Source organism: Schistocerca americana, chromosome 5 (assembly GCF_021461395.2).
Source record: "Schistocerca americana isolate TAMUIC-IGC-003095 chromosome 5, iqSchAmer2.1, whole genome shotgun sequence".
In the NCBI taxonomy this organism is placed as follows: domain Eukaryota; kingdom Metazoa; phylum Arthropoda; class Insecta; order Orthoptera; family Acrididae; genus Schistocerca; species Schistocerca americana.
Genome location: NC_060123.1, coordinates 130,480,990 through 130,508,874, shown reverse-complemented (window position 1 = coordinate 130,508,874; position 27,885 = coordinate 130,480,990). Strand labels below are relative to the sequence as shown.

Below are 27,885 nucleotides of genomic sequence, written 5' to 3'. Positions count from 1 at the left end.
GTCCCACTACAAATTTTATCTGAAGAAACAACATGCACATGGCACCCGCCACTATTCGATATTGAAGAATGTAAAGTTACATATAAAACGGTTGGACGACCTTGTGATACAGTAAATAGTGCAATTGGCGCGGCTTGAAAATGGAGAGTACTTGATTGTGCCACGCTGTCGCGAAAGGCCCCGAGGGAGGCACTGACCACAGCTGGCGAGTCCTGTGGCCTTCTAAGACCAGCGCTGTCTCCTGTGCTGCCAAGAAAGCGTCGTCGAGGCTCTTCAGCCGAGAATGCAAGCCGGGATTTGAATATGACTGAAGAATGGTTGCGCTCGGATCTAGGGATGGGGAGAGGGAGGGGTCATTCTTAGGAGCTGGCCCGCGTGGGAACTGGCCGAAAGGTTACCTCTACACATCTGTAGAACGGGTTCGTTGCATTGTGTGCCGCCGAGAACGTATCGGAGCCAGCCAGACATTCATCTCTTGCTCGAATAGCGGCTCCGTCCCGTGTTCATGGCTAAGGAGCGATGCTGACAGCAGAGTGCTCGTGGAGGAAAAAAGAAGACATAATTTACGGGCCCCTCGACATCTGAGGTCAGTAGAATCGCACCAATCGCCGTCAAACCGATTCCGATGAACACGGCACAGTACTCGGGCAACAGCAGAAAGTAATTCCTGTGAAAGGATTTAGGTTATTTCGGTTCCGTTTTTGAAAAATCGTCTTCGAAGGTCATAAACATAGGGCTCCTTTTGGTTCATATGGAATCGTTACAGCACTGGAACATAAGGAAATTTTATTTATAAATGTAAGGCCCGTTACCTAATAGTCGAAGAATTAGTAGCTTCGATCCGGTTCTGAAAAAGTGGGAAGCCCCTGCTGCCACATCTACGAGTTAAGTACACTGAGGTGGCGAAAGTCAGGGGACACGGAAGCGCACATATACAGATGGCGGCAATGTCGCGTAAAAGGTATAAAACGGCAGTATTTTGGTGGAGCTGTCATTTGTACTCAGGTGATTCATGTAAAAAGGTTTTCGACGTGATTGTGGCCGTACGACGGGAATTAACAGACCGAGGGAGGAGTGGTAGTTGGAGATAGACGCATGGGACATTCCGTTTCGGAAATCGTTAGGGAATTCACTATTCGGAGATCCACAGTGTCAAGAGTTTCCCGAGAATACCAAATTCCAGGCATTACCTCTCACCACGGACAACGCAGTGGCCGACTGCCTTCATTTAACAACCGAAAGCAGTTGGATTTGCGCTGAGTTGTCATTGCTGACAGAAAAGCAACATTGCGTCAAATAACTGTCGAAATCGATATGGGACGTATGGACGAACGTATACGTTAGGACAGTGCAACGAAATTTTTCGTTAATGGGCTACGGCAGCAGACGACCGACACCGCAGTGCCTTTCCTAACAGCAAAACATCGCCTGCGGCGCCTCTCCTGGCCTCGCGACCACACAGGTCGGACCCTAGACAACCAGAAACCCGAGGTCTGGTCAGATGAAAACGTGGTGCTATGCTTACGACCCTGAATCAAAGCTAGAATCAAGTCAGTGGAAGACATCCAGTTCGCCAACCCCCAAGACAGCATGTCGGGTTAAATCAGACATTAAGACAATGCTGACTTTTTTCGATGTGAGAGAAGTCATCCATTCAGAGCTTGTTCCGCAGGGTCGGACGGTTAACCAGGCTTTCTACTTGGAAGTTTTGAGAAGATTGTAGCAGTGTGGAGCGGACGTGGCCTGATTTGCGGCAGTCGGGTGACTAGCTTTTCCGTCATGACAATGCCCCTGCTCACACAGTCCTGTCTGTACGACAATCCTTGAACAAACCTCCACACCCCCCATACTCACCCGATCTTGGCCTGTGCAGCCTTTTTGGTTTTCTAAAATGAAAAAATGACATGGAAGGAAAGCGTTTTGCTGATGTTGCTGAGCTGAAGGAAGAAAACGAGGGAGGCGCTGCCAACCATCACAAAAGATGAATTTACACATTGTTTTGAAAATGGAATAAAATATTACGCAAGTGTATTAGTGCAAGTAGAGAGCACTCTGAAGGGGATTGAAGGTTTATGCTTAAAAACAGTAAGTTCGGTTTGTTTTGGGTACCACATCGTATATAAAAGTGCATATCGTACACACAAAATTATTCAAGTAACAGATTGCGCTCGGGAGTACAAGCCATAACTGTTTTCTGCTCCCTCCGTGAATGAAAAAGCAGGAAGCCTTAATATGTGTCTCTATCATTAGTATGTTTAATTCCAAAATTTCAAGACAGTCTCAAAATAGAATGAAAAACTGTCGTGCGGCGTTACCTACGGCTGAAGAAGGGTACAAATTTGTTAATTGTTATAAGTAATTAATTAATTTTTCATAAATCAGTTCCAGAATTCATGTCGTTACTTTTAACAGCTGAACGTGATTTTCTTGGAAAATCTAGTTGATCAAACACAAGAGCTTGAAGCAACATATACTGCACCGAACCATTTCCAGATTTCCAAGGTGCTTCCAGTTTTTTTCCAATTCCTCTCTACAATTTCTTCCAATAGTGTTTACTTTGAGAACTGCAATCTACTTGAATCGTACTCTTCTGTCCAAGAAGACGAGCCCCAGCGCCGTAATCTTCACTTGCTGCACGTCCGGCTGCAGGCAGGCCGCCAGCACTCGACAACTGGAGCAGTCCTCGTAAGGAAATGGGCTCTCTCAGGAAATCAGGCAGCGACCCAGTGCTCGGCACGTGCTTCTACAGGGAGAAAGGCAGCCGCACGGCGACCACAAGACTGAATGGACGAATTCCGCATATTATCAATGTCAACGTAAGGGAAACAAAAAGCAAACGATTACAAGTTGCTAGTCGATGTTATAAATCTACATTTCACCGACGTTAAACATACGTGTTCTTATCGCTTTAAAATTATGGAGCTATCAGGGATACAATATAGGGAGCGAAAAGTAATCTATGAGTTTACGTATTGTCATTTTATCATTTGGAGATAGTGAATGGAGCTGTGAACGCTACGAAATGGAATGCAAAGTGAGAAATCGGTACATTTCCGATATATTTTTCAATTTGAGTTCAAAATAGATGGGGACAGCGGCGGAGGCAATCAGAAATATTTGCGCTGTGTTTGCTGATAATGCCACTGTACAGAGCACAGCAAGAAAATGGTGTAAGTAGGCTGTTTAGGTTTTTATGTTGGTAACGCCACGTACCGCTCTGTATGAAAATCACTGACTGTGCTGTGTGCAGTCTGTGGCTGGTTGGAATCATTGTTGGAATATTAGCTTGTGTAGTGTTGGGCAGTTGGATGTGAACAGCACGTAGCGTTGGGCAGTTGGAGGTGAGCCGGCAGCAGTGGTGGTTGTTGGGAGAGAGATGCCAGAGTTTTGAGAGGTTACTATGAGCGGACGATCTGGACGGGTCTCCGCCAGAAAAAGGAAATTTGTAAAGATGGATGTCATGAACTGATAGGTATATATATATATATATATATATATATATATATATGATGACTTTTGAACGCTATTAAGGTAAATACATTGTTTGCTCTCTATCAAAATCTTTCATTTGCTAACTATGCCTATCAGTAGTTAGTGTCTTCAGTAGTTAGAATCTTTTATTTAGCTGGCAGTATTGGCGCTCGCTGTATTGCAGTAGTTCGAGTAACGAAGATTTTTGTGAGGTAAGTGATTCATGAAAGGTATAGGTTATTGCTAGTCAGGGCCATTCTTTTGTAGGGATTATTGAAAGTCAGACTGCGTTGCGCTAAAAATAGTGTGTGTCAGTTTAGTGATGATCAGAATAAGTAAAGAGAGAAATGTCTGAGTACGTTCAGTTTTGCTCAGCTGTCTTTGTATCAAATAACGTAGAAGTTTACCAGCACAGTAATTCATAAATTTCCAAAGGGGACGTTTGAATGTTTTTCTCGTTTCAAGAAGGATCGTTTTGGCATTAGTGATTCTCCGCCTGCAGGAAGACCTTCGGGGTTTGCTGGAAATCGTTTAAACGCATTAAGCCACAATGATCCACGTCTTTGTAACTGAGAACTGGCAAATATGATGAACTGTGATCATTCCACCATCATGTGTATGGGTACCGCATGCTTTAAGCCAAAAATCACAAAAATTTGCGGGCGGCAGTATGTGCATCTCTGCTTGCTCGTCACCATTTGGCTCGTGAACAACACCGAGAACTCCTGTCCTGTATCATTATTACTGGTGACGAGAAATGGAGTGTCTATGCTCACATAAGGAAAAGAAAGGAATGGTTGAGCTAAAACAAAGCAGCAACTCCCAGTACAAAGAACTGCACGCATCCACAAAAGATAATGTTATCCATCTGGTGGAACAGCGACGGTGTGGTGTACTACGAACTGCTCCCCCGAGTGTAAACATCACTGCTGACATTTATTGTCAACAACTGACACATTTTGCAGACGATATCCAAGAAACGACCAGGGAGACTGCGTGAAGTGATGTTACTAACACGATAACGCTCGCCCGCATAGATTAGGAAGTCATTCCCCACCCACCTTACCACCTTATTCACTTGATCGTGTGTTCACAGACTTTCACCTGTTTTGCTCTCTATTGAAAACCCTCAGAGGAACTTCCTTTCCGAATGAAAATGCGCTCCGAATGTGGCTCGGCGAGTTCTTACCCTCAAAACTACAAGATGTCTACAGTCGTGGAACCGAAAAGTAGCCCCAGCGTTGGTAGAGTGTTGTAAATATTGAAGGAGAATACGTTATTGATAATTAACGTCTCTGTCGTTTTTATTAAATTCAAGGAAAAACGCTACCAACTTATGCATCAACCCTTTTTAAAAATATATATATATCCTCGTGTAGGGCAGTAAAAAATACGAAAAGTTGTACGGCGTGAATGGCTAGGGGATCCCGACGGGCAGGTTCAGTTAGCTAATTGGAAAAGCTATTCGCATCATCAGCTCCCGCAGGCACCTACCCTTCGCGAAGTGCGAGCTAAGTTTATGAGTTAAGTGTAGATGACTGTAATTGTGCCTGTGAAGTGTAGTGTCTGTTCGCGTTGGAGATGATGAAATACGCAATAGGGTGGAACCTGGTACCGGCGCACACCCTAGTTGTCTCAAAGAACACCAACGAGGCAGCCGAGCTTAACCCTGCATTGCTACTGGTGGGTCTCCCGAACCCTGACTTGTGTGAGTTATTCGTTTTCGTTAGGTTCACAACACTGCACACGAGCAGTGTTCCTTGTAGCTTCCTACCTCACACAGCTGTGCCATTTGCTCGTCAAGAGACGGCGGAAGTCCACTGTCTAGGAAGGCTTGTAGCGTGTTTTTGTCTGCCAGACCGACCATGGCAAGTAGGCGAGTACTTGTTGGGGCTGTAGGACCCAGAGTAGCGATGATGGTATCTTTTGTCGCAACACAAATACGTCTGTAGCACATATTAAAATTGCTGAATCAGCCTATTTATTTCAGACGAGGGCTATAATGGACGTAACAGAAGTTCTGTGTAACGATGCACTGCGAAATGAAATCGTTAGTGACAAATCAGGTGACGAAGGTGGAGACGTAGACTTCGAACTGTATAGTGAACACGATACGGAAAGCGACGAAAGTGGGGATGGCAGAGATAGATGTCAGAACAATAAGAAATATTTTGTTGGTAAGGACAAGCCTACTAAATGGATGAAAGACATGCATCAGAACGAGGCCACATAATATTGTGTCACATATTGCTGGTGTTAGGGGAATGGCAAAGAATAAAAGGACAGATATAGAGATTTGGCGGCTCTTTCTCACGGATGAAATAATGGATGAAGTAGTGATACATACCAACCAATGTATCGAATGCGCTAAGTCGAGATACTCTTCGTCTCAGACATTCATTCATGAGACAGATAAAGGTGAAATTGAAGCATTTCTTTGCCTCTTGTATTTGGGTGGAATCTACAAGGTTGGTAGGGTTAATTTAGAAGAACTCTGGTACAGAGACGGAACAGGATTGGAATTATTCTACTCTACAATGACCCTACAGAGATTCAGGTTTCTGGCACAGTGTCTGAAATTTGACGATAAGTCCACGAGGTCCGACAAGCGAAAAGAGGATAAATTGGCTCCTACGCAAAATATATTTCATTTGTTCACCAAAAACTGCATAGCGCCCTATTCTCTTGGAGAATATGTCATGAAATGCTTGTCAAATTTCGAGGACGATGTAGTTTTCGAATGTACATTCCTTCCAAGCCTGGAAAATATGGAATAAAAGTGTTCACTCTAGCCGATGCAAGAAAGGCATACATGTCAAATTTGGAAGTTTATTTAGGTGAGCAGCCAGATGGTCCGTGTAAGTTGAGTAATGGTGCAGCTGATGTCATCAAAAGGTTGTATAATCATATTTCCAAAACATCAAGGAACATAACGATGGATAGCTGGTTTACGAGCTATGAACTGGCCCTGTCACTTCTGAAAGACCATAAGTTAACACTTTCGGGAACAGTAAGGAAGAACAGGACGCAAATTCCCTCAGAATTCGTGAACAAAAGGGGTAGAAATGCTTTTACAAGTATCTTTGGCTTACAGAAGACATGCACATTAGTGAGTTACGTACTAAAGAAAAGCAGGTGACTACTTCTAATGAGTACAATGCACCATGACAACACAATAGATGCAACAACTGGGGAAGAAATGAAGCCGGAGATGATAACTTTATATAATGCTACTAGGAGTGGGGTAGATTTAGTAGATCAGATCTGTGCCACCTATGGTGTAGCAAGAACAGCTAGAAGGTGGCCGTTGGCCTTATTCTTTTGCTTACTGGATGTACCAGGCATAAATAGTCTCGTCATGTTCGGAGTTAACAACCAGGGGGAGACCACGAGGAGAGACTTTCTGAAATCGCTTGGGAAGGCTCTTGTCAGAGGCCAATTACTACACAGGGCTGGAAGTAAGCATATCAACCGACCTCTCAAAAAGATCTGTCAACAGACTGGCGGGGTCGAACAGCAAGACGATGGGAGTGTGAACCAGAGCACGGTGCCTAACAGAGGACGGTGCTATGGGTGTGAAGATAGCAAAACGCGATATATTTGTTACAAATGCTGTAAGTTTGTGTCTCTCAAAAAACAGTAAAGTTTAATTTGTAAAGACTACATGTAGTGGACTGGTGTGGCAAAACGCCATATGGAAACAGTACGTTCAAAAGACATTGTGGAGACTCCGTTTACTTACAACGTTTTCGTACATGTTTTTCTCTCATCTGTTCATACCTGAGTTTGGTTTTCGTAGCTTTCATTGTTCTATTTTGTGTGCTATGACACACGACTGTCACATTGTGTAACCATTTTTGTCCTGTACGGTATGTAAATGTTAGAATCACTGTCTAATTTGATTGCGTAGTAATAAAGGACAACAATTTGCTCAAACCCAAAGCAAAACATGTTTGTTTACTTCATCTAGACAACATACGTGAATGTGAAGCCTTTTTGTGCTCCCTATCCTTAACAAATCAGACTGATATGCAGGTCGGGTCTGTAAGACCCCCCGTAGCAACGGTGGTACAAACGAACACAGTAGCAACGCAGGGTTAACGTCCCCATCAGACCAACGGATCACCATCAACAGTGTCGCATGGCCTCACTCCATGAGACATTGCGGAGAGATTCGGAACTGAATCCAGGACATTGACGCAAAGAAACTTCACGCCCCCCTCCCCTCCCCCCCCCCCCCCCCACCCTGCTCCTCTGCCATCAAAATGTGACACAAATGGACTAAAAGAAGGGATAGCCATATGGGAGACATTCTGAGACAACAAAGAATCGTCCAGTTGGTAAAGGAATGGGTCTCTATGAAACTTTCATCATAAGAATTAACCAGACGTAAACCAACACAAACGCAATGATTGGTCAGAAGCCGTAGCACACTTACACTAGTGTTGTTATGCTCTTGGAAGTAGGTCCTACTTTAGTATTAGATATCTTATTACTAAGTTACGTTAAATGAAAGATATTCCAATGTATTAACATCCATCAACGCTTTACTTATTCAGGCTTTAGCTACGTAGTTTTTATTTCAAAAATCGTGTACAGTCACAGCCTGTGCAGCGTTGTGCTCTGATTGTCACGCTGTTAATGCCGCAGGTTCGAATCCTGCCTCGGGCATGGGTGTGTGTGATGTGCTTAGGTTAGTTAGGTTTAAGTAGTTCTAAGTTCTAGGAGACTTATGCCCTAAGATGTTGAGTCCCATAGTGCTCAGAGCCATTTTTTTTTTTTGTTAATGCGCACTATGAAAATGGCTGAGGCTGCTTTCTGTTCCGTAGTGAAACACGCGCGTGCAACACGGTTAAAAAGTGCCGAGAAATGGGCTGTTCTTAATGATTTTCACAAATTTACGGAGATAATTTGCTTTAAAGTTTTCCCAGAGTTGTACATACTGCAGTTGATAAACGACCCCATAGTGGACGTACTCGCTTCGGCGGTACGTATATGTACTAAAATTGGAACGATACAGAGAAGATTAGCATGGCCCCTGCGCAAGGATGACATGCAAAACCATGAAGCGTTTCATATTTTTTTAAAATAAAAACGATCTAAAAAATAAAAAATGTAGCGGAGTAGACTGCGCAATGGAATGTAAACCAAATGCAGCTATTCGTGCGTTGGTTCAAATTTCCCCAGAATCATTTTTTTCCTCATTCAATTTGAAATACCTACATGTCGCTCATCATTTTTTATAAACAATGCAAGTCTTCTTGTTTCTAATTAGATATCGGCCGCGAAATTCGTTTCCATTTGACATACAAATTCTTAATTATCGATGTTTCATGAACGACTGTTCATAAACATTGTTTAAATTAAGAAAACACAATAATTTAATTTTTTAAGGAAAAATGAAAACCAAATCCTCTTTATTTGGATTATGTCCACCGTTTTATACCACAGAGGTAGATAAGTATCGTAGAAACACGAAAGACAATAATTTTCACAGCATCGAGCACATCACAAAAATGCTGCATGTTTACATTTGCTCTTGTACCATTACAACATGAACCCAAAGGAAGTGATCTGGAGCCAAGCTGCGGGATTTGGCCCGAGACTGTTAAGCTACCACACGTACTGGAACTAACGCACGCAGCTTTTTCATGCGTCACTGCCGAACGCTGGCGGGATATAGAACGGCTCGTCATAAAAGAAGAGGAGAAAATGCTGCGCCTGGTTGGCTTCGTGGATTCTGTTGTTGATAGGCTCGTTATCAGCGAACTAGCAAGTGACACTTCCAGAACTGAAATGTATTTCTCGGATTCGGATAAGGAAGGAGCTACGAGATTACCAGACGACTGACTGTAACTAATACCTTCAGTGGCTTCAATATTTAATTATACGGTTAAATCCTGCAATAGTCTCTTACGTTACACACAGCTTATGCAGAAAAATTACCCTGCGGTTAAGTCAGTGATTTTCGTCATTCTTGTTTTTAATTACAATAGTACATTAGCTAAAAACGATAACTTGTTGCGGTTTTAAAGTCGTTGTCCCGTATTATGGCCAAGTCGATGTGCGCGTAACGCACTGCGCAAAACGTACCCTTATTATCGTACTGGACGGTACTCGAGACTGCTTTGCTGCACTCCCACGTGAAACGGAAATCCAATGAGGTTCCAGCAAACGCGGAAGAATACGTAGTGCAATGTTTACATCAGGTTTATTCTTATGATGAACGGATTGTAGATATGGGGGAGCAGTAGGGGGTGGGGGCAAAAACTGTAGGGGCAGAGTACTGCATCGAATCTTCGGACTCAACAATCACTATCTCAAAAAGGATTATCTGCAACTGGTAGCATATGTCACACTATCGGAAGTCGGCACACGAAGGAGAAAAGCTGAAGAAAATTAAGAAGGTACGTTGGGAATGCAGTTTTGTCGCGCCGATATTCCCAGATAATACTTCCGCCCATTTCTTGCTGCCTCAAATTTATAAGGGAACTCGATCTTTCGTGGACTTAATACCTTTTCAAAGAAAAATGACAATTCATTTTTAACTTCCTGGCAGATTAAAACTGTGTGCCCGACCGAGACTGGAACTCGGGACCTCTCGTCTCCTACCTTCCAAACTTTACAGAAGCTCTCCTGATACTGGCAGAAGTAAAGCTGTGAGTACCGGGCGTGAGTCGTGCTTCGGTAACTCAGATGGTAGAGCACTTGCCCGCGAAAGGCATAGGTCCCGAGTTCGAGTCTCGGTCGGGCATACAGTTTTAATCTGCCAGGAAGTTTCATATCAGCGCACACTCCGCTGCAGAGTGAAAATCTCATTCTGGAATTCATTTTTAGTATTTAGTTATGATGTTTTCAATTTTTACTTTTTGAAATGTCAAAACTAAAGTGGATAGGAAGTAACGCAACATTTTAACCCCCTTTCACTCTCTAAGGAGGAGGAAATGAGACAAAAATAAAGGTCTTAAGGATCTAAATTACACAAAGGCAAGGTGTTTTCCATTTTTAATGATTAGTATAATAATGGAAAAATTGCAGATTTTTTTCTGTTACTTATAAAGAGAATTTGTTTAAAATATCCAGTCTTAATGAGAACTATACTCTGTTGATCATAAGAATAACTTTGACTTTGTGTTCTGCCTTACGGCAGGTCTTGTCATGGGGGAAGCCTCGTCAGAGATGTCCACCGCATGAGCGTCTAGAGAAGTGATTCCAGCGGTGGTTTCCCGTTGCCTTCCACTGATGACGATGAAATGATAATGAGGACAACACAACACCCAGTCCCTGAGCGGAGAAAATCTCCGACCCAGCCGGGAATCGAACCTGGGCCCCTTGGCGTGACAGACTGCCGCGCTGACCACTTTTTTTTCAATTTGTTCGTTGTTGACCGTTGCGTTTGGTCGTTGCTGACGTCACATGACATCCGTTCAAGTTCGTTGATCTTTTCACTGAGTTTTTTATTACAGAGGCCAACCAGCTCTCTGCCCGAACGCGCAGAGCTACCGTGCCGGCTATCTCATTTTGTTCGTTGCTTTTGTTCGGGGTGGACGTCTCATGGCACCCGTTCAAGTTCATTGTCGACCCATTCACTCAGCTTTTTTATTAACGCGGGCAGCTGACCCTCTGACCGAACACGCTGAGCTACCGTGGCGGCACCACTCAGCTATCGAGGCGGACTCATAAGAATAAACCTGATGTAAATATTACACTGTGTGTTCTTCCGCGTTTGGAACCTCATTGGATTTCGTTTCACGTGGAGCAGAAGTCAATCTCTCTAGAGTATTGTCAAGTACGATAATGAAGGTACGTTTTATGCTGTGCGTTACGCTACATCGACTCAGCGATAATACGGGACAACAGTTTTACCGGCGCATTTAACTTGGAAAGCACTGCCCAGCCACCTGGTCCAATTAACCTGCAGTGATGTGAACAGTTGTAGTAAAGACGGAAATGTCAATTTTTGAACAGAAGGAAATAATGGTAAACCTCGGGCGATACGCTTCTTAGGTGATGTGAAGGAAAACATGCTCTCAATTTTAGCTAACACAGTACTGTGAAAATTCCTGACTTTAACAAGTGTAATTTTTCTGTAGGAGCTACGTGCGCTTAAAAGCGCACTGCTGGGATTTCACCATGTAGTTAAATACTGAAGCCGCCGAAGGTATTACAGTCAGTCGTCTCGTAATCTCTGAGAGTCGTCCATATCAGACACCGAGGTAAGCGGTACATTTCAGTACTCTACCGAGGCGATCAACAACAGATTCCCAAGTCACCAAGAAGTCGACGTTTCCTCCTCCTCTTCTTTTATGACGCGCTGTTCTGCATTTCACCATCGGTTGGCAGTGACGTGTCATAACGCTTCGTGCTTTAGTTCCAGTAAGTTTGGCAGCTTAAATGTCTTCTTATTTCTCGCGACAAATCCATTAACCTGGCCCCAGATCAATTCTGTTGGGTTCAGGTAGCAGTAGTACGGTGGCAACAGTAAAAATGCACCACTTGTACAGAGCGCTCGACGGCGTGAAAATTGTTTTCCGTTTTTCTACGACGCTTTCACTCTGACTCGTGTGTGACCAGATCTGTCCTATAAAACAGCGGGCGCATTCAAATCAAGAGTATTTTATTTTACTCCAAAAAATTTAATCCTGCAATGTTTTCTTAATTTCAAAATTTGTTACAATCTTTTATAATATATCAATAATGAATGTGTATTTGCAATAAAAACCAGAATTTTGCATGTGTTATATATTTAGAAACCAGAAGACGTGCAGTTTTCTTGAAAAAAATTGTAGTTAAGAATGATCTAATTACCACGTATTGATAAATTTCATATTTAAATGATTTAGGTATACAAACGGAGCCAGCCGCGGTGGCCGAGCGGTTCTAGGCGCTTCAGCCCGGAACCTGCCTCGGGCATGGATGTATGTGATGTCCTTCGGTTAGTTAGGTTTAAGTAGTTCTAAGTTCTAGGGGACTGATGACCTCAGATGTTAAGTCCCATAGTGCTCAGAGCCATTTGAACCATTTTATACAAACGGAACAAAAAAAATTGTTGACCACAACGCGTTTCAAACCACCGCCCTCGAACCCGCTCGATTATGACACATTAATGCTACCGAATACTCCAAGATTACAATTACCCCCTTGTCACTTATATTTATTACATCGTGTCTCTCATTAAACGTCAAAGCTCATTTTTATCTGTAACATTGTGAAAAACATTAAGAACAATTCGTTTCTAGCCATTAACGATGTTCCGCGTGCGTGTTTCACTACGAAGCAGGAAGCAGTGTCATCAATTTTCGCGGTACATGTGAACAGACAATCAGAGGACATGTAGCGCTTACTGAGACTGTGACTGTACACGATTTTTGAAATAAAAATTACGTAGCTAAACTATGATTAAGGAAAACGTTGATGGATGTTAATACACCAGAATGTCTTTTAAAGTTTCATTTACAGCGACATAGTAATAAAATATCTATTACGTAAGTTGGACCTACTTCCATGAGCGGAACAACAAAAGTTTTCCGGAGCCACGGCTGCTGACCAACCATCGTGTTTGTGTTTTTTTACATCAGGTTTATTCTTATGATGAACGGAGTATAGATGAGACCTGTTTCGGTGAACTGCGATCGGCAAATCGCGATAAAGAGCTGGTTCATTCGGGACAACCTCCACTAAAAGAGAAACACAGTGGCGAAAACTTGAGATGGAAGATTTGGAGGGGTCTCAAACGCATCAGAGCGAGAGTGGGGCCAGTGAAGGAAAACTGGATCAAGAGGGGCCTTGTAGACGGCAGATGTGATTGCCACAAATATCAGGATGCAGAACATCTCGAGACCTGTCCTAACTGTCCCAGTAAAAGTAGCCTAGGTCAATTACGGCAGCGAAGCAAGGAAGCATTGGCTGCAATTCAATTCCGGGCTGAAAAATTCTGATCTCTGGACACGAAAAAGGGAAGCAAAGCAATTGAAGTGAGTGAGAGATGCTGTTTCGATCTCTGAAAGAAATAGTTTCCCTTGTTGACGTGCTACAGAATCATGAGCTACCAGCACCGTAATAGGAAATAAGAATAACATTTTATGAAAGAAAAAGGAAGGTCAAGATTATACAAGGTATTCACTGAACGCTGGTGTAGATTATACAGAGTGGTCCATTGATAGTGACCGAGCCAAATACCTCACGAAATAAGCATCAAACGAAAAAAACTACAAAGAACGGAACTCGTCTAGCTCGAAAGGGGAAACCAGATGGCGCTATGGTTGTCCCGCTAGATGGCGCTGCCATATGTCAAACGGACAGCAACTGCGTTTTTTAAAAATAGGAACACCCATTTTTTATTACGTATTCATGTAGTACGTAAATAAATATGAATGTTTTAGTTGGACCACTTTTTTCGCTTTGTGATAGATGGGGCTGCAATACTCACAAACGTGTAAGTACGGGGTATCACGTAACATTCCGCCAGTGCGGACGGTATTTGCTTCGTGATACATTACCCGTGTTAAAATGGACCGTTTACCAATTGCGGAAAAGATCGATATCGTCTTGATGTATGGCTATTGTATGCTGCTCGGTATCCTGGACGACATCATCCAAGTGTCCGGACCGTTCGCCGGATAGTTACGTTATTCAAAGAAACAGGAAGTGTTCAACCACATGTGAAACGTCAACCACGACTTGCAACAAATGATGATGCCCAAGTAGGTGTTTTAGCTGCTGTCGCGCCTAATCCGCACATCAGTAGCAGACAAATTGCGCGAGAATCGGGAATCTCAAAAACGTCGGTGTTGAGAATGCTACATCAACATCGATTGCACCTGTACCATATTTCTATGTACCAGGAATTGCATGGCGACGACTTTGAACGTCGTGTACAGTTGTGCCACTGGGCACAAGAGAAATTACGCGACGATAACAGATTTTTTGCACATCTACATCTACATCTACATCTATACTCCGCGAGCCACCTTACGGTGTGTGGCGGAGGGTACTTATTGTACCACTATCTGATCCCCCCTTCCCTGTTCCATTCACGAATTGTGCGTGGAAAGAACGACTGCTTGTAAGTCTCCGTATTTGCTCTAATTTCTCGGATCTTTTCGTTGTGATCATTACGCGAGATATATGTGGGCGGTAGTAATATGTTGCCCATCTCTTCCCGGAATGTGCTCTCTCGTAATTTCGATAATAAACCTCTCCGTATTGCGTAACGCCTTTCTTGAAGTGTCCGCCACTGGAGCTTGTTCAGCATCTCCGTAACGCTCTCGCGCTGACTAAATGTCCCCATGACGAATCGCGCTGCTTTTCGCTGGATCATGTCTATCTCTTCTATTAATCCAACCTGGTAAGGGTCCCATACTGATGAGCAATACTCAAGAATCGGACGAACAAGCGTTTTGTAAGCTACTTCTTTCGTCGATGAGTCACATTTTCTTAGAATTCTTCCTATGAATCTCAACCTGGCGCCTGCTTTTCCCACTATTTGTTTTATGTGATCATTCCACTTCAGATCGCTCCGGATAGTAACTCCTAAGTATTTTACGGTCGTTACCGCTTCCAATGATTTACCACCTATGGCATAATCGTACTGGAATGGATTTCTGCCCCTATGTATGCGCATTATATTACATTTATCTACGTTTAGGGAAAGCTGCCAGCTGTCGCACCATGCATTAATCCTCTGCAGGTCCTCCTGGAGTACGTACGAGTCTTCTGATGTTGCTACTTTCTTGTAGACAACCGTGTCATCTGCAAATAGCCTCACGGAGCTACCGATGTTGTCAACTAAGTCATTTATGTATATTGTAAACAATAAAGGTCCTATCACGCTTCCCTGCGGTACTCCCGAAATTACCTCTACATCTGCAGATTTTGAACCGTTAAGAATGACATGTTGTGTTCTTTCTTCTAGGAAATCCTGAATCCAGTCACAAACCTGGTCCGATATTCCGTAAGCTCGTATTTTTTTCACTAAACGTAAGTGCGGAACCGTATCAAATGCCTTCCTGAAGTCCAGGAATACGGCATCAATCTGCTCGCCAGTGTCTACGGCACTGTGAATTTCTTGGGCAAATAGGGCGAGCTGAGTTTCACATGATCTCTGTTTGCGGAATCCATGTTGGTTATGATGAAGGAGATTTGTATTATCTAAGAACGTCATAATACGAGAACACAAAACATGTTCCATTATTCTACAACAGATTGACGTAAGCGAAATAGGCCTATAATTATTCGCATCTGATTTATGACCCTTCTTGAAAATGGGAACGACCTGCGCTTTCTTCCAGTCGCTAGGTACTTTACGTTCTTCCAGCGATCTACGATAAATTGCTGATAGAAAGGGGGCAAGTTCTTTAGCATAATCACTGTAGAATCTTAAGGGTATCTCGTCTGGTCCGGATGCTTTTCCGCTACTAAGTGATAGCAGTTGTTTTTCAATTCCGATATCGTTTATTTCAATATTTTCCATTTTGGCGTCCGTGCGACGGCTGAAGTCAGGGACCGTGTTACGATTTTCCGCAGTGAAACAGTTTCGGAACACTGAATTCAGTATTTCTGCCTTTCTTCGGTCGTCCTCTGTTTCGGTGCCATCGTGGTCAACGAGTGACTGAATAGGGGATTTAGATCCGCTTACCGATTTTACATATGACCAAAACTTTTTAGGGTTCTTGTTTAGATTGTTTGCCAATGTTTTATGTTCGAATTCGTTGAATGCTTCTCTCATTGCTCTCTTTACGCACATGTTCTATTTAGCGACGAAGCGTCATTCATTCACCAACAGCGGTAACGTAAACCGGTATAATATGCATTATTGGGCAACGGAAAATCCACGATGGCTGCGACAAGTGGAACATCAGCGACCTTGGCGGGTTAATGTATGGTGCGGCATTATGGAAGGAAGGATAATTGGCCCCCATTTTATCGATGGCAATCTAAATGGTGCAATGTATGCTGAGTTCCTACATAATGTTCTACCGATGTTACTACCAGATGTTTCACTGCATGACAGAATGGTGATGTACTTCCAATATGACGGATATCCGGCACATAGCTCGCGTGACGTTGAAGCGGTATTGAATAGCATATTTCATGACAGGTGGATTGGTCGTCGAAGCACCATACGATAGCCCGCACGTTCACCGGATCTGACGCCCACGGATTTCTTTCTGTGGGGAAAGTTGAAGGATATTTGCTATCGTGATCCACTGACAAAGCCTGACAACATGCATCCTCGCATTGTCAGGGAATATGTGAACATTACAAAAGGCGAAGTACTCGCTGTTGAGAGGAATTTCGTTACACCTATTTCCAAATGCATTGAGGTTGACGGACATAATTTTGAGCATTTATTGCATTAATGGGGTATTTGCAGGTAATCACGCTGTAACAGCATGCGTTCTCAGAAATGCTAAGTTCACAAAGGTACATGTATCACATTGGAACAACTGAAATAAATTTTTCAAACGTACCTACGTTCTGTATTTTAATTTAAAAAACCTACCTGTTACCAACTGTTCGTCTAAAATTGTGAGCCATATGTTTGTGACTATTACAGCGCCATCTATCACAAAGCGAAAAAAGTGGTCCAACTAAAACATTCGTATTTCTTTACGTACTACACGAATATGTAATAAAAAATGGGGGTTCCCATTTAAAAAACGCAGTTGATATCCGTTTGACCTATGGCAGCGCCATCTAACGGGCCAACCACAGCGCCATCTGGTTTCCCCCTTCAAGCTAGACAAGTTTCGTCTTTGTAGTTTTTTCGTTTGACGCTTATTTCGTTAGATATTTGGCCCGGTCACGATCAATGGACCACCACGTATAGTAACAATAGGCCAACAAAGCGTGTGCGGTAAATCAAAGTTATATCAAAGTAATATTTGAATAACCCGCTGTGTCCCGCGCCCAATATTAGGGAATCATTCTGTATTGTTACTGTATTTGTTAGTATTAGCCTTGTATTCATGCTTGCGACGGAAAGTTTTCAAGACTGGCTGTTGCAAGAGGTGCGGACCCGTCTGGTGTTCGCCGGGAGCCGTTAAGGAGATTAGCAGGTGTCTGCCATCATCAGCGAGGTGCTGGCGCGGCCTCAGGGGCAAGCGTGGCCAGTGGGTCTTCTGCATCGACTCGCGACCGCCAGCACCGCCGCGCCTTCCACATCTCGTGCATCGCCAGGGCAAAGCGCGCAAGCCAACATGTATACCTCCGGGCTGCCGCCGCAGATTCTAGGCAAGTTAATGTCAACTCTTCCTTTTCTCTCTATTGCTCGTTCTCTTCTTCTACAGTGAAAATTAGGGGACTAGTGCGGTCGGATGATGGCAGAAGCAAACTACAGCGAAAGCCCTTGTTCCTTCCTCTCTCTCTGCCTGCTTCAAAATCACTCGACTGAAAATTATATTGTTCTTATACGACTGTATTGACGGCCGTCTAAATGATCTGTGCATGTGACTAGGTGACTGCGGAATGTGCAAGCGTCCGAAGTGTCCTTGATATGTGTGTGTGTGTGTGTGTGTGTGTGTGTGTGTGTGTGTGTGAGAGAGAGAGAGAGAGAGAGAGAGAGAGAGAGAGAGAGAGAGAGAGAGAGAGAGAGAGCGAGAGCGCTAGTAGAGGGGGTGGGGAGGGGAGAGGAGAGGAGGAAGAGAGGGAGAGGGAGGGTGGGGTGGCGGCAGTGGGAGTCGGGAGAGGCAGTGCAGTATACGGATGATTTAAACGGGAGAGGAGAGAGAGAGAGAGAAAGAGAGAGAGAGAGGGGGGGGGGGAGTCGGGACGGGGGAGCAGTGCCGTACACGGATGATCTAAACATGTAATCCGAGAAGGATTTTTGTAGGAGAACGTGTAAAACAGTCTGGATCATATCACAGAGACCTGGTTTTGATAGCCAGCAGTCAGAACGATTGTTTTAAACCTCTGAGGAGGCTTAACTTATTAATAAGGGAAATAAATTCTTGTTAACTGACAGCAATTTTTATTTTACGAATAATGCTGTCTGGATCGCTTCATTAAAAATATATAATTTAATAAATGAAACATTATGAAGCGACCTAGGAAGCGATAGTCGTAAGATAAGGCTACATAACCGCCTTCAGTACGGTTTTTTGGACATGAATTAAACCAGTATGTACTAAATGGAAAATAAGCCACTAGTTACTGCTCGTACATTTTTTCCCCTGCACGTTACCCGTTGTCATATTATTGTGTTCGTACGCTGTAGGTATAGCTTTGGTTTCCTGTGTTGAGTGAAAAGGTGTCAAACATTGTTTTCCAAAATTCAAAAACTTTGCTTGTGGACCAATTACGCTGTCGTCTTTGAACACCAGCATTACAGTATTTTCTTCTACCCGTTACGTCTGTAGCAGAAAATAAACTGTTGAGTACCAGAGTAAAATTTCTGGCACCGCACGTGTAATACTCCTGTTGTTTGGATTTGAGCACAAGCAATGAAGACAACTGAAATTATATAAGCCGATAGTGACGCATTTTTTTTTTACTCTTGCAGTGCCAAAGACAGTAATAATTTTCGAAGACACTGCTTGCTCGGTTTTTGCATGGGGGGGGGGGGGGTTCGTTGGAAACGCTGTCTACTGGAAGACTCGGCTGAACGCAATGCTTATTTTCATTGTAAAGTGTTTGACAGAAGACTTGTCTCAATACACCGCACATAATGATTATTTTCAATCATCAAGGGGATGGAGTGACCGCTTGTAAGTATTCTTCTGCCTGAGGTTAAAAGCACGTCTTACTTTTACGATCCCGTCGGCATGGCGAAATATTTCAAAATGCACCTCTAAAAAACTCGTTCTTAAAAGTTTGTGGGTGATTTTTCGCGCCATGTAATTTCGTCTGCAGTACTTTCGAGTTAATTATATTCGTTATTAAAGAACGTCGCAAACGTAGAAGTAGCCTTCCACTACGTCTCGTTTGATACACTGTTATTCATGCAAAGGCAAAGGCCGATGAAAAACGGTCTACACAAGTGTATGTATCTGCTAGACGCTAAAGCTACTGAAAGCAAGTGTGCTCACTAACGAAACAGAAACACGTGTCGCTTGTTGTTACTTGCGATACTTGTCCTACAATGAGGTTCTGCGGTTTGAGTGAGAGGCACAGTAGGATAAAGACACAGCAGTAAACACTGAACCTAATCAATGCTTCACCCACAACGCAGGGGAAAACTACTCACATGAAACACTTACTCGCTTTTTTCACACAATAACAGTGGATTCATATTCCAGGGATGTTCGCGAGGTGTTTCCCTGTAGCCACGTACCTGCAGCAATGCAACTAATGTTCTCAGCATAATACGTAAATGACTCAAACTCATAGGGTCGGCATTCTCACAATGACTACGATGTGGCTGCATATGAAATAGCATCGCCTGGAGATCGCGAGAAAATGAAAATGGCCTAACCAGAATTTCCTCTTGATGTAATCGATGGTTCCGCTTTTAAAATGTGGATAAGTGTAACACATACAAAGAGTAAGCACCCGACAGTATTCGATTAACTAACTAGTATACAAAAAGCGATTAGCTCGTGAAATCAGTAACAGAGGAGGAGTAGTTCTGGGACGGCAGTGTTGTGGAACGAGAAAAAAGTACGACGTTCTTCTTATGGAATCCTGTTTGTTAAATTTAGGCAGTGCTGGCGAGGAAATTGTGCTGCCAGCATGGTATATCTCGCGCAGGGGCCTTGAGAACAAGATAAAGAGAGATTAGAACGCGTACACAGGCGTACATACAGCCATTTTCATTCCGACCATCCTCTAACGGATTAGGGCAAGGTCGCCCGTGACCAACGGAGTGTGTATGTAGATGTAGGCCGCGGTACAACGCGATTGTGGAGCCACAACCGGTTATGTGCACCTATAGTGATAAAAGGAAAACGGTTGCATCTCATTACGTGCTCAAAGCGCACAGAGCGGAAACTCACTAAACTTGCGATTTAAAAAGAATTTGCTTTGTTTAAATCAGTACCGAATTCCGAGCATCTACCAGTGCTCTGCTGAACATTTAGTATCCTCACCTGTCTGAACTTCAAATGTAGACCAAAGATTATCCATTGCTGTAGTAAGGCAACAGCAAAAACAGAACAGCCTCAATTATTCTACACCCAGATTTATTTGTAGTACCATCTATACACAAGACGGTGCTGATACTTGCTAATAAGTGATTCCCCGGCTGGGAGTGACCGTATCACACCTAACAATGGACTGCTGCGCTTTTACGCACGAAGACTGTTTTCTAAAGCAGTCAGCTAGTTCATCGAGAATGCAGACAAGTTGCCACTATCTGGAAGCCAGTCAAAACATATCACAATTGTAAATTAAGTTCATAATACACTGTTGTGTCAGGTCAGAAATTATTTTCAGCAGTAGGTGACAATTATGGTGTTTCATTATTAAGCCTAACATAATTTTATAGTTTCACAATTTTTACTGCACTTGATTTAAAAGAATAAAGAAATACACAGATGGTAGCGAATTATAGATGAAACTAGTTTGAGCGTTAACAAACAAAGCATCTGCAACAATATGAACCCATAAATCCCTTACAGAACGCCCTGTCGAGCACATATTCGTCAAGAATTGATACAAAGAGAAAAAAAAATTACTGGATTCGTCGAGATACGACATAGTACGCAATTTCAGAGGAAGCTGACCGTGTAGTTGAGTAAGCGTAATTCAACACCGCCTTTCCGCCCGCAGGCAACAGAACTGTGTCGTCAGAATACAGGGCGGCCTGGTGACTTTAGCAGCGGCGCTATCAGAAGCTCGTTGCGGAACACGAGATAAGGCAACGCTGTGGGTTCTTTGTCAGGTAGATCACAAGCCGCACTGGACGTCGCAGTCTGCGTGCGGGTCTCAAAACACGTTTACATGCGCCGCAACTTGCCTAGGAGAAAAACGGAATTTCGGGAACCCATTTTCGCTAGGCCGTTTGTTGGGCCTCAATCGATTTCCCTAGCTCGATCAAACTACGTTGTTCGACCCCAAGTTGTTTTACATAAATGGTGCCTGTAAATCAGCTGTTCTGATGTCGTCGGTGTGGCGAAGTAATGAACCAATACCTTCGTCGTATATTATTATACTTATAAGGTATCCTTCAGAGACGTCTGTGAATCCATGAGGAGGAGGATATTGCTGAAGAAGAGATTTAAAAATTAAATCCACTACAATCAACTCGCGCAAAACTGTTATACCCACCTAATGTCCGCTGTGGAAATAAATATTAAGTACTTACTGGTGGTACATTATTGTACTTCCACCTTCCCGAAACTAGGGATCGCTATGGCTAGAAGGCTATCCAATGGGTGAAGTTAAGATACTTATCACTGTCCACTAGATGAATGAATGTTTTCCCTCCTGCCACTGACTGTCTACGAAAGCCTTCGCTACTAAGAGAGAGAGAGAGAGAGAGAGAGAGAGAGAGAGAGAGAGAGAGAGAGAGAGAAGAACAAAGAAAGGAATTAAATTACTTCCTAAACACTCCAATACGCATTCCCTTCACACCACATACAACCAACATTTTAAAAATCAAGTAACAACCTGACAACTCTCTACTGAAATGCGGCAGTGTTTATATGGAGTGACGACCTATTGCGAGAAATCCAATGCCGTAGACAAACCTGCTATTCCAGAATCGCTGTTGGAGTGTTTACAAGTACAGCAGTAATCGGCATTTGCAAATCAGTTTAGGAACTCATTACAGCAATCAAGACGTAGGCTACAACTCGAAAAGGCTTTCCTCGATTCTACGACAATGAAAACAGCGCCGCGAGTGACGCAGTTTAAAAATAGGCCACCAGTTCAGTCTCCTGTCGCTGCGAGCTTCCCGTAGGCCAAGCGAGAAACGGAAACGGGAGTGACATTTTACTCTCAGATGAGCTTACTCAACAGCAAAAGAAAATTCTGAGAATTCTACAGTTAATTCCATACAAAACACTAATAATTCTGCAACAGCAAAAAGTTTTTTTTTCTTTTTTTCCGAACGATTAAACCATCATCATGTAGGCGGCAGCTCTTACGAAACGGTTTTTAGTGGAAAACATTGGCGATTTCTCCCAGCAGTGAGGTAACAATGAATAAGCTGCCTCTTGCACCAGGTGATAATCATCTATGGACATGTTTGTAGACACCGCTAGCAGTCACGATTTTTGTTTACGTGCTTAAAAATGGCTCGACACATCTTGCAAGAGGGTATTAATTTAAGCAAGTTAACAAAAAACTTGAGACTGACAGCGGTCTCTAAAATACCTGTTCAAAATTTTAACCAATAACCAAGGTCGAAGAAAAGCCAGCTTGGCTTCGAAATGTAAATAACACACTGCATTAGCCACGCGTCTACAGATATGACGTGGCAGATAGTTTTAATGATCTAAAAGGTACTTGCAGTGGATGAGGAAGATTATGTGTGCTGTATTCCGTGGTAGAAAATCGCATTTACTTTTCACAATACATCAAGTGCCACGAGGCTGTAGTTGTGTTGCAAAGAAGTTAAATTTTTCGTCAAAGATTTGAAGGCCAAAAAATTTACTTCGAAGATTTACGCCAAACAGACGATGGATACTGGGACGTATGGTCATGACTGGTGTCATTGTGGCACAAGCAGAATTTTTTCTATCAAGGAAGAAACAAGGAACATTTTGAAGCATATATTTAATAACAAACAAAATCAAAACGAAGATAATGGAATGTAGTCGAATTAAGTCGGGTGATGTTGAGGGAATTGGATTAGGGAATGAGACACTTAAAGTAGTAAAGGAGTTTTGCTATTTGGGTAGCAAAATAACTGATGATGGTCGAAGTAGAGAGAATATAAAACGTAGACTGGCAATAACAAGAAAAGCGCTTCTGAAGAAGAGAAATTTGTTAACATCGAATATTGATTGAAGTGTCAGGAAGTCGCTTCTGAAAGTATTTGAATGGAGTGTGGCCCTATATGGAAATGAAACGTGGACGATAAATAGTTTAGACAAGAAGAGAATAGAAGCTTTCGAAATGTGGTGCTACAGAAGAATGCTGAAGATTAGATGGGTAGATCACATAACTAATGAGGAGGTATTGAATGGAATTGGGGAGAAGAGGAGTTTGTAGCACAACTTGACTAGAAGAAGGGATCGGTTGGTGGGACATGTTCTGACGCATCAAGGGATCACCAATTTAGTAATGGAGGGCAGCGTGGAGGGTAAAATCGTAGAGGAAGACCAAGAGATGAATACACTAAGCAGATTCAGAAGGATGTAGGTTGCAGTAGGTACTGGGAGATGAAGAAGCTTGCACAGGATATAGTAGCATGGAGAGCTGCATCAAACCTGTCTCAGGACTGAAGACCACAACAACATTTGATAACAGTAGTGGTAGAATAAAACACTATTGTATGTTACACAACTTACTGTAAGTTACAAAATTTTCTGTGGTAGTGTAATGAAAACGAATTACAGCTATTGGAATTCTTGACAAATGCACTGTAACTGGCTCCATATTTATTTCTTAGATTTTAAAATTTATTAGATGTCACAACAACATTGCAAATGAGTATAAACGTTCTCGTATGTCTTTTGTTTGTGGTAAATCTGCGATGAATATACTTTGTCCTTAAAAATATACTTTGTCCTTAAATCTGTGATGAAACATATGATTCCTTTGCAACACGACCACAGCACTGTGTTATTTTCTGTACCGTGAAAAACGTATGCAGTTTTCCGCGTCAGAATGCAGCACACACATTGTTTGTTATTCTTGTCCTGTATGTATGTTTCATGTCTTTCAACTGTCTGCTACGCAATGTATGTTGATTCTGTGGTTTATCCTGTGAATCAGTACCAATACAAGGCCAGTACATTCGCTGCGGTACATCATCACACGCTGCTATCAGAAACTGCCAAAGCTTGCCTCTAAAAACAGTTATGCAAGCCGTGCCTTCCATTTGATGATTTGATGATGATTAACTGTCGCTACGCATGCACAAGTTGATGAAATGAAAAAGATGCTCCTGACTGATGCAGAGAATGTTTTACTTTTCCATTCCAAGTAGCATTCGCAAGTCTCACACCACATTACACACTGAATGAAATGCGAAGGAGGCTCTGTCCGTAAAACCGGAAGGAAGTAGGAATTGTAAACTTTTAACGACAATTAACGATCATACCACAGCTCATGGCTAATTTAAATAAACTGTCATTCGATTTACGGTCTAATAATGACACAAGTGAAACACTTTGGCGACGGTATTGCCAACAACGTTATTTGTTTATAAACAATAATACAATACTGTGTGTGTTCTACAGGACCCTGAGGAACATATACAATATTATATTTTCAATTATAATTATGTTGTGCTACCAAAAAGCGAAGGAAAATTCAGGTAACAGAACATTATTTATGAAACGGCAACGCGAAGGAATGTCGGCACGCCCTGAGACTTTGCGTCCGCGGATCTCGGATGCGGTGGGTGCGCCGACGGAAATACTTTTGCACCTGGGCAAGATTCCCGCTCGGCAACTATACAGACATCGCCTAGACAGGAATGCCGCAGGCTACTGCTGCAAGTAGCGCCAAGTCCCGACGCACTGAGGCGTGTCTGAGCGCGCAGAAACAGGAAACAGGTCTGGCTCTGGGTTAATCTTGTTTCTAGGGGATTACGTAACGCCAGTCACTCTTGATACCAACTTGCAAAAACTAAAGCATTACTACGTCAAATCAGCGTAGAAAGTTAGCTGCCCTGCTCATATAAATAGACAAAGGATACGCCAGGCATATTTTTGGTGACCAGTAGCGCCTGACGGGGCAGATATTTACTGATTAGTCAGTAATATTCATCATATTATCATCTGTCCGCCCTGCATTTCTCCTACCCATTTACGGTGTCTCTTCTGCCCTGAAAAAGACGACAGTCAGTAAGCCATGCAGTACCACCCAATGTTGTAATCCATCAAAACCGTTAAGCGCTGCATAAAACAGTATTCTCACATCAAAGTTTAGAGCGTACCATATGTGACAGTGTTTTCATTATTTTCGCATTAGTCTATTTCTCTCATGGAAACGTTTCAGAGTTCCAGAAAGTGATCCCTAATCGACTATTATTACGATAGCCCATTCGCCGCCGTTGACTTTCCTGCGACGGTACTCCCTGCCGAACGTGAGATGCCCCTTCTCGTCTACATCTACATGAATACACTGCAATTCACATGTAAGTACTTGGCTGAGGGTGGAAGATATCAGTTTCGAACTGTATGCTAGCGTTCCTATCTTGAATTGAGCATGGAAAAATAGCTTCAAAATCTTATCGTATGAGCTCTGAACTGCCTTACTGTAACACAATTGTCATTCATCCCAGTCTACGCCGCAAACAACAAAATATTTTGACACTTGGAGGGGAAAGTTGTTGACTGGAATTAAGTCAAAATATTTTGTCTCTATGAAATCCGCCTTTTAGATTAGATTAGGTTAATACTTGTTCCATAGATCATGAATACGACACTTCGTAATGATGTGGAACGTGTCAGGTTAATAAAAGATGTCTACAAGATATTACATTACACAAAATATTGCATGACACTAATATTAAAGGTTGTTTTTTTTAAGTAACTTCCAAGCAATTCGCTTGATGCGTCCATCGCACTCACTGTCCCAACACGGGCAACACAAACCGAGCAGGCCATCTCTGGATATTTTTTATGTCTATTCGGTCCATCCTCTCTAGCACAGTTCCTATACTGCGCAGCAATATACAGAAACGAGCGGACAAGCGTAGTGTGAGCACTTCTTTGATGGATTTGTTGCCCATGAAATCTATTTGTTCGGCTTCTGTATAACTTTTCTATACAATCGTGTCAATTTAAGCCTTTCGTAACTATAACTTCTAAATTTTTGTAGTCTCGATAATTTCAAATTTGTACTGTGTGTCAGATAACTTCGGTCAACGGAATTATTTTAGTGCATATAGAAAGCACTTGACACTTCACGTGTTTAGAGTCATTCATTAGTAACTCCAGAATATGACTCAATAGTATATTTTATACATGAGACGGCTCTCGTGTTAAATTTCTGGAAAAAAAGAATTTACCTGCATCGGACTGCTTTTTAATTGATACTAATGTTTACAAAAACTCATTTTCATGCATCAGGCTAATTTTTATTTGAAATAAACACTTTGTTTCACTGGAGATTTACTAATTTTGCTACCTTGGGCCTACCTCATTGCTCCGTAATGACCAAGGAGGCTAAATTTGACAATCGGCAATTAACTAAACTGACAATTTCACTGAATGAAACTTTTTCTCATGCATGAAAATGACTTTTGTCAAGATATACCCCCCTCCAATTTAAAAATTACTGGCAACTCAGAAACTCTCACTTGTGGGAGAAAACGTTGAAGTTATTGGGCATTACTACTTAGCTGCTGACCAAGGAGCAATTTGCAGACATTGGGACTTTGCAGACAGAGAAGCTGATAACGCTGTTGATTCTCTAGCAGGTGGAAACTATCAATCTTCTACACAGCTGGAAGACTTATCCTGCTAAAACTGATCATGTTATGTGGGCAGGAGCTTGAGAAAAACACGAAGCTTGTTATGTAACATAAATTTGAAACTGCTCTAGCCGGCTAAATATCGGTTCACATCAATGTACGAGAGGTTCGCAGAGATGGTGCAGCTAACCAGAAGAAAATCAACTCAAAATTTGCAGCTCAAGCGGCTGTCGTACGGCACGCACCCACGCGCGTGACGTTGCAGCTTGCAGCAGGCAGCGGCGGCGACGGCTCTTTAAAAGTCTCACCAGGCATCCTTGAGCGATGGGCGTGCCCTCCTGCGGCCGGTGGTGTTGAACCTGTTGTTGCGCAGGTCCTCATTGTCGTCGGCGAACGGGTTGAGGTGTTCCGGGTAGTCGTCGACGCTGATCTTGCGGCTGCGCGTTATCATCTTGTGTGCGTTGTCGGCGTGCTCCTCTTCTTCCAGTGGTGTATCACACGGCGGTGCCTTCTCCCGTCATCGCCGAACTGGCACGCTCACGCGTCACTCCGGAACACGGCGATAATCGACCCGTTATCTCGCTATCGGCAAGCGATCGCGCCGTCGCGAGCGCTGCGGACACTCACTCCCTACCCGGCAGTGCCTGTCGCGCGACTTTCCGCTTTGGGGGTCTGGTAAGGACTGAGCGGGCTAGGCGACGCGGGGCTGGCTCAAGTTCTGCTTTCCCCCGCCAGGTAGCGCGCGCGAGGAGGCGATGAGACGGCGCCGACTGCAGACGGGCTAGCGTCGCGTGACATCACACGCCGCATCTGGATAAGGGGAAAGTGGGAAGGGGAGCGACTGGGGCAGTCAGCTGTTTATGCGCTTGCCGCTGGAAAGTGACCTTGGTTGCGTGGACGCCGTGGGCCGGCGCCCCACTGCGTCCTTAGGGCCAGACAGT

The 27,885-nt window shown here is 43.2% G+C and overlaps 1 protein-coding gene and 1 pseudogene across 1 annotated transcript in view; one reads left to right on the top strand and one right to left on the bottom strand.

Moving 5' to 3' along the window:
• Positions 1-27,613, bottom strand: part of LOC124616234 (actin cytoskeleton-regulatory complex protein PAN1-like) — a 341,222-nt gene extending 313,609 nt beyond the window's left edge. The window contains exon 1 of the mRNA XM_047144537.1: positions 27,253-27,613. Within this exon, the coding sequence (XP_047000493.1) occupies positions 27,253-27,395 (143 nt within the window). The 5' untranslated portion in view covers positions 27,396-27,613. The remainder of the gene's footprint in view (positions 1-27,252) is intronic.
• Positions 8,442-8,554, top strand: LOC124617264 (annotated as a pseudogene).
• Positions 27,614-27,885: the final 272 nt, after the last annotated feature.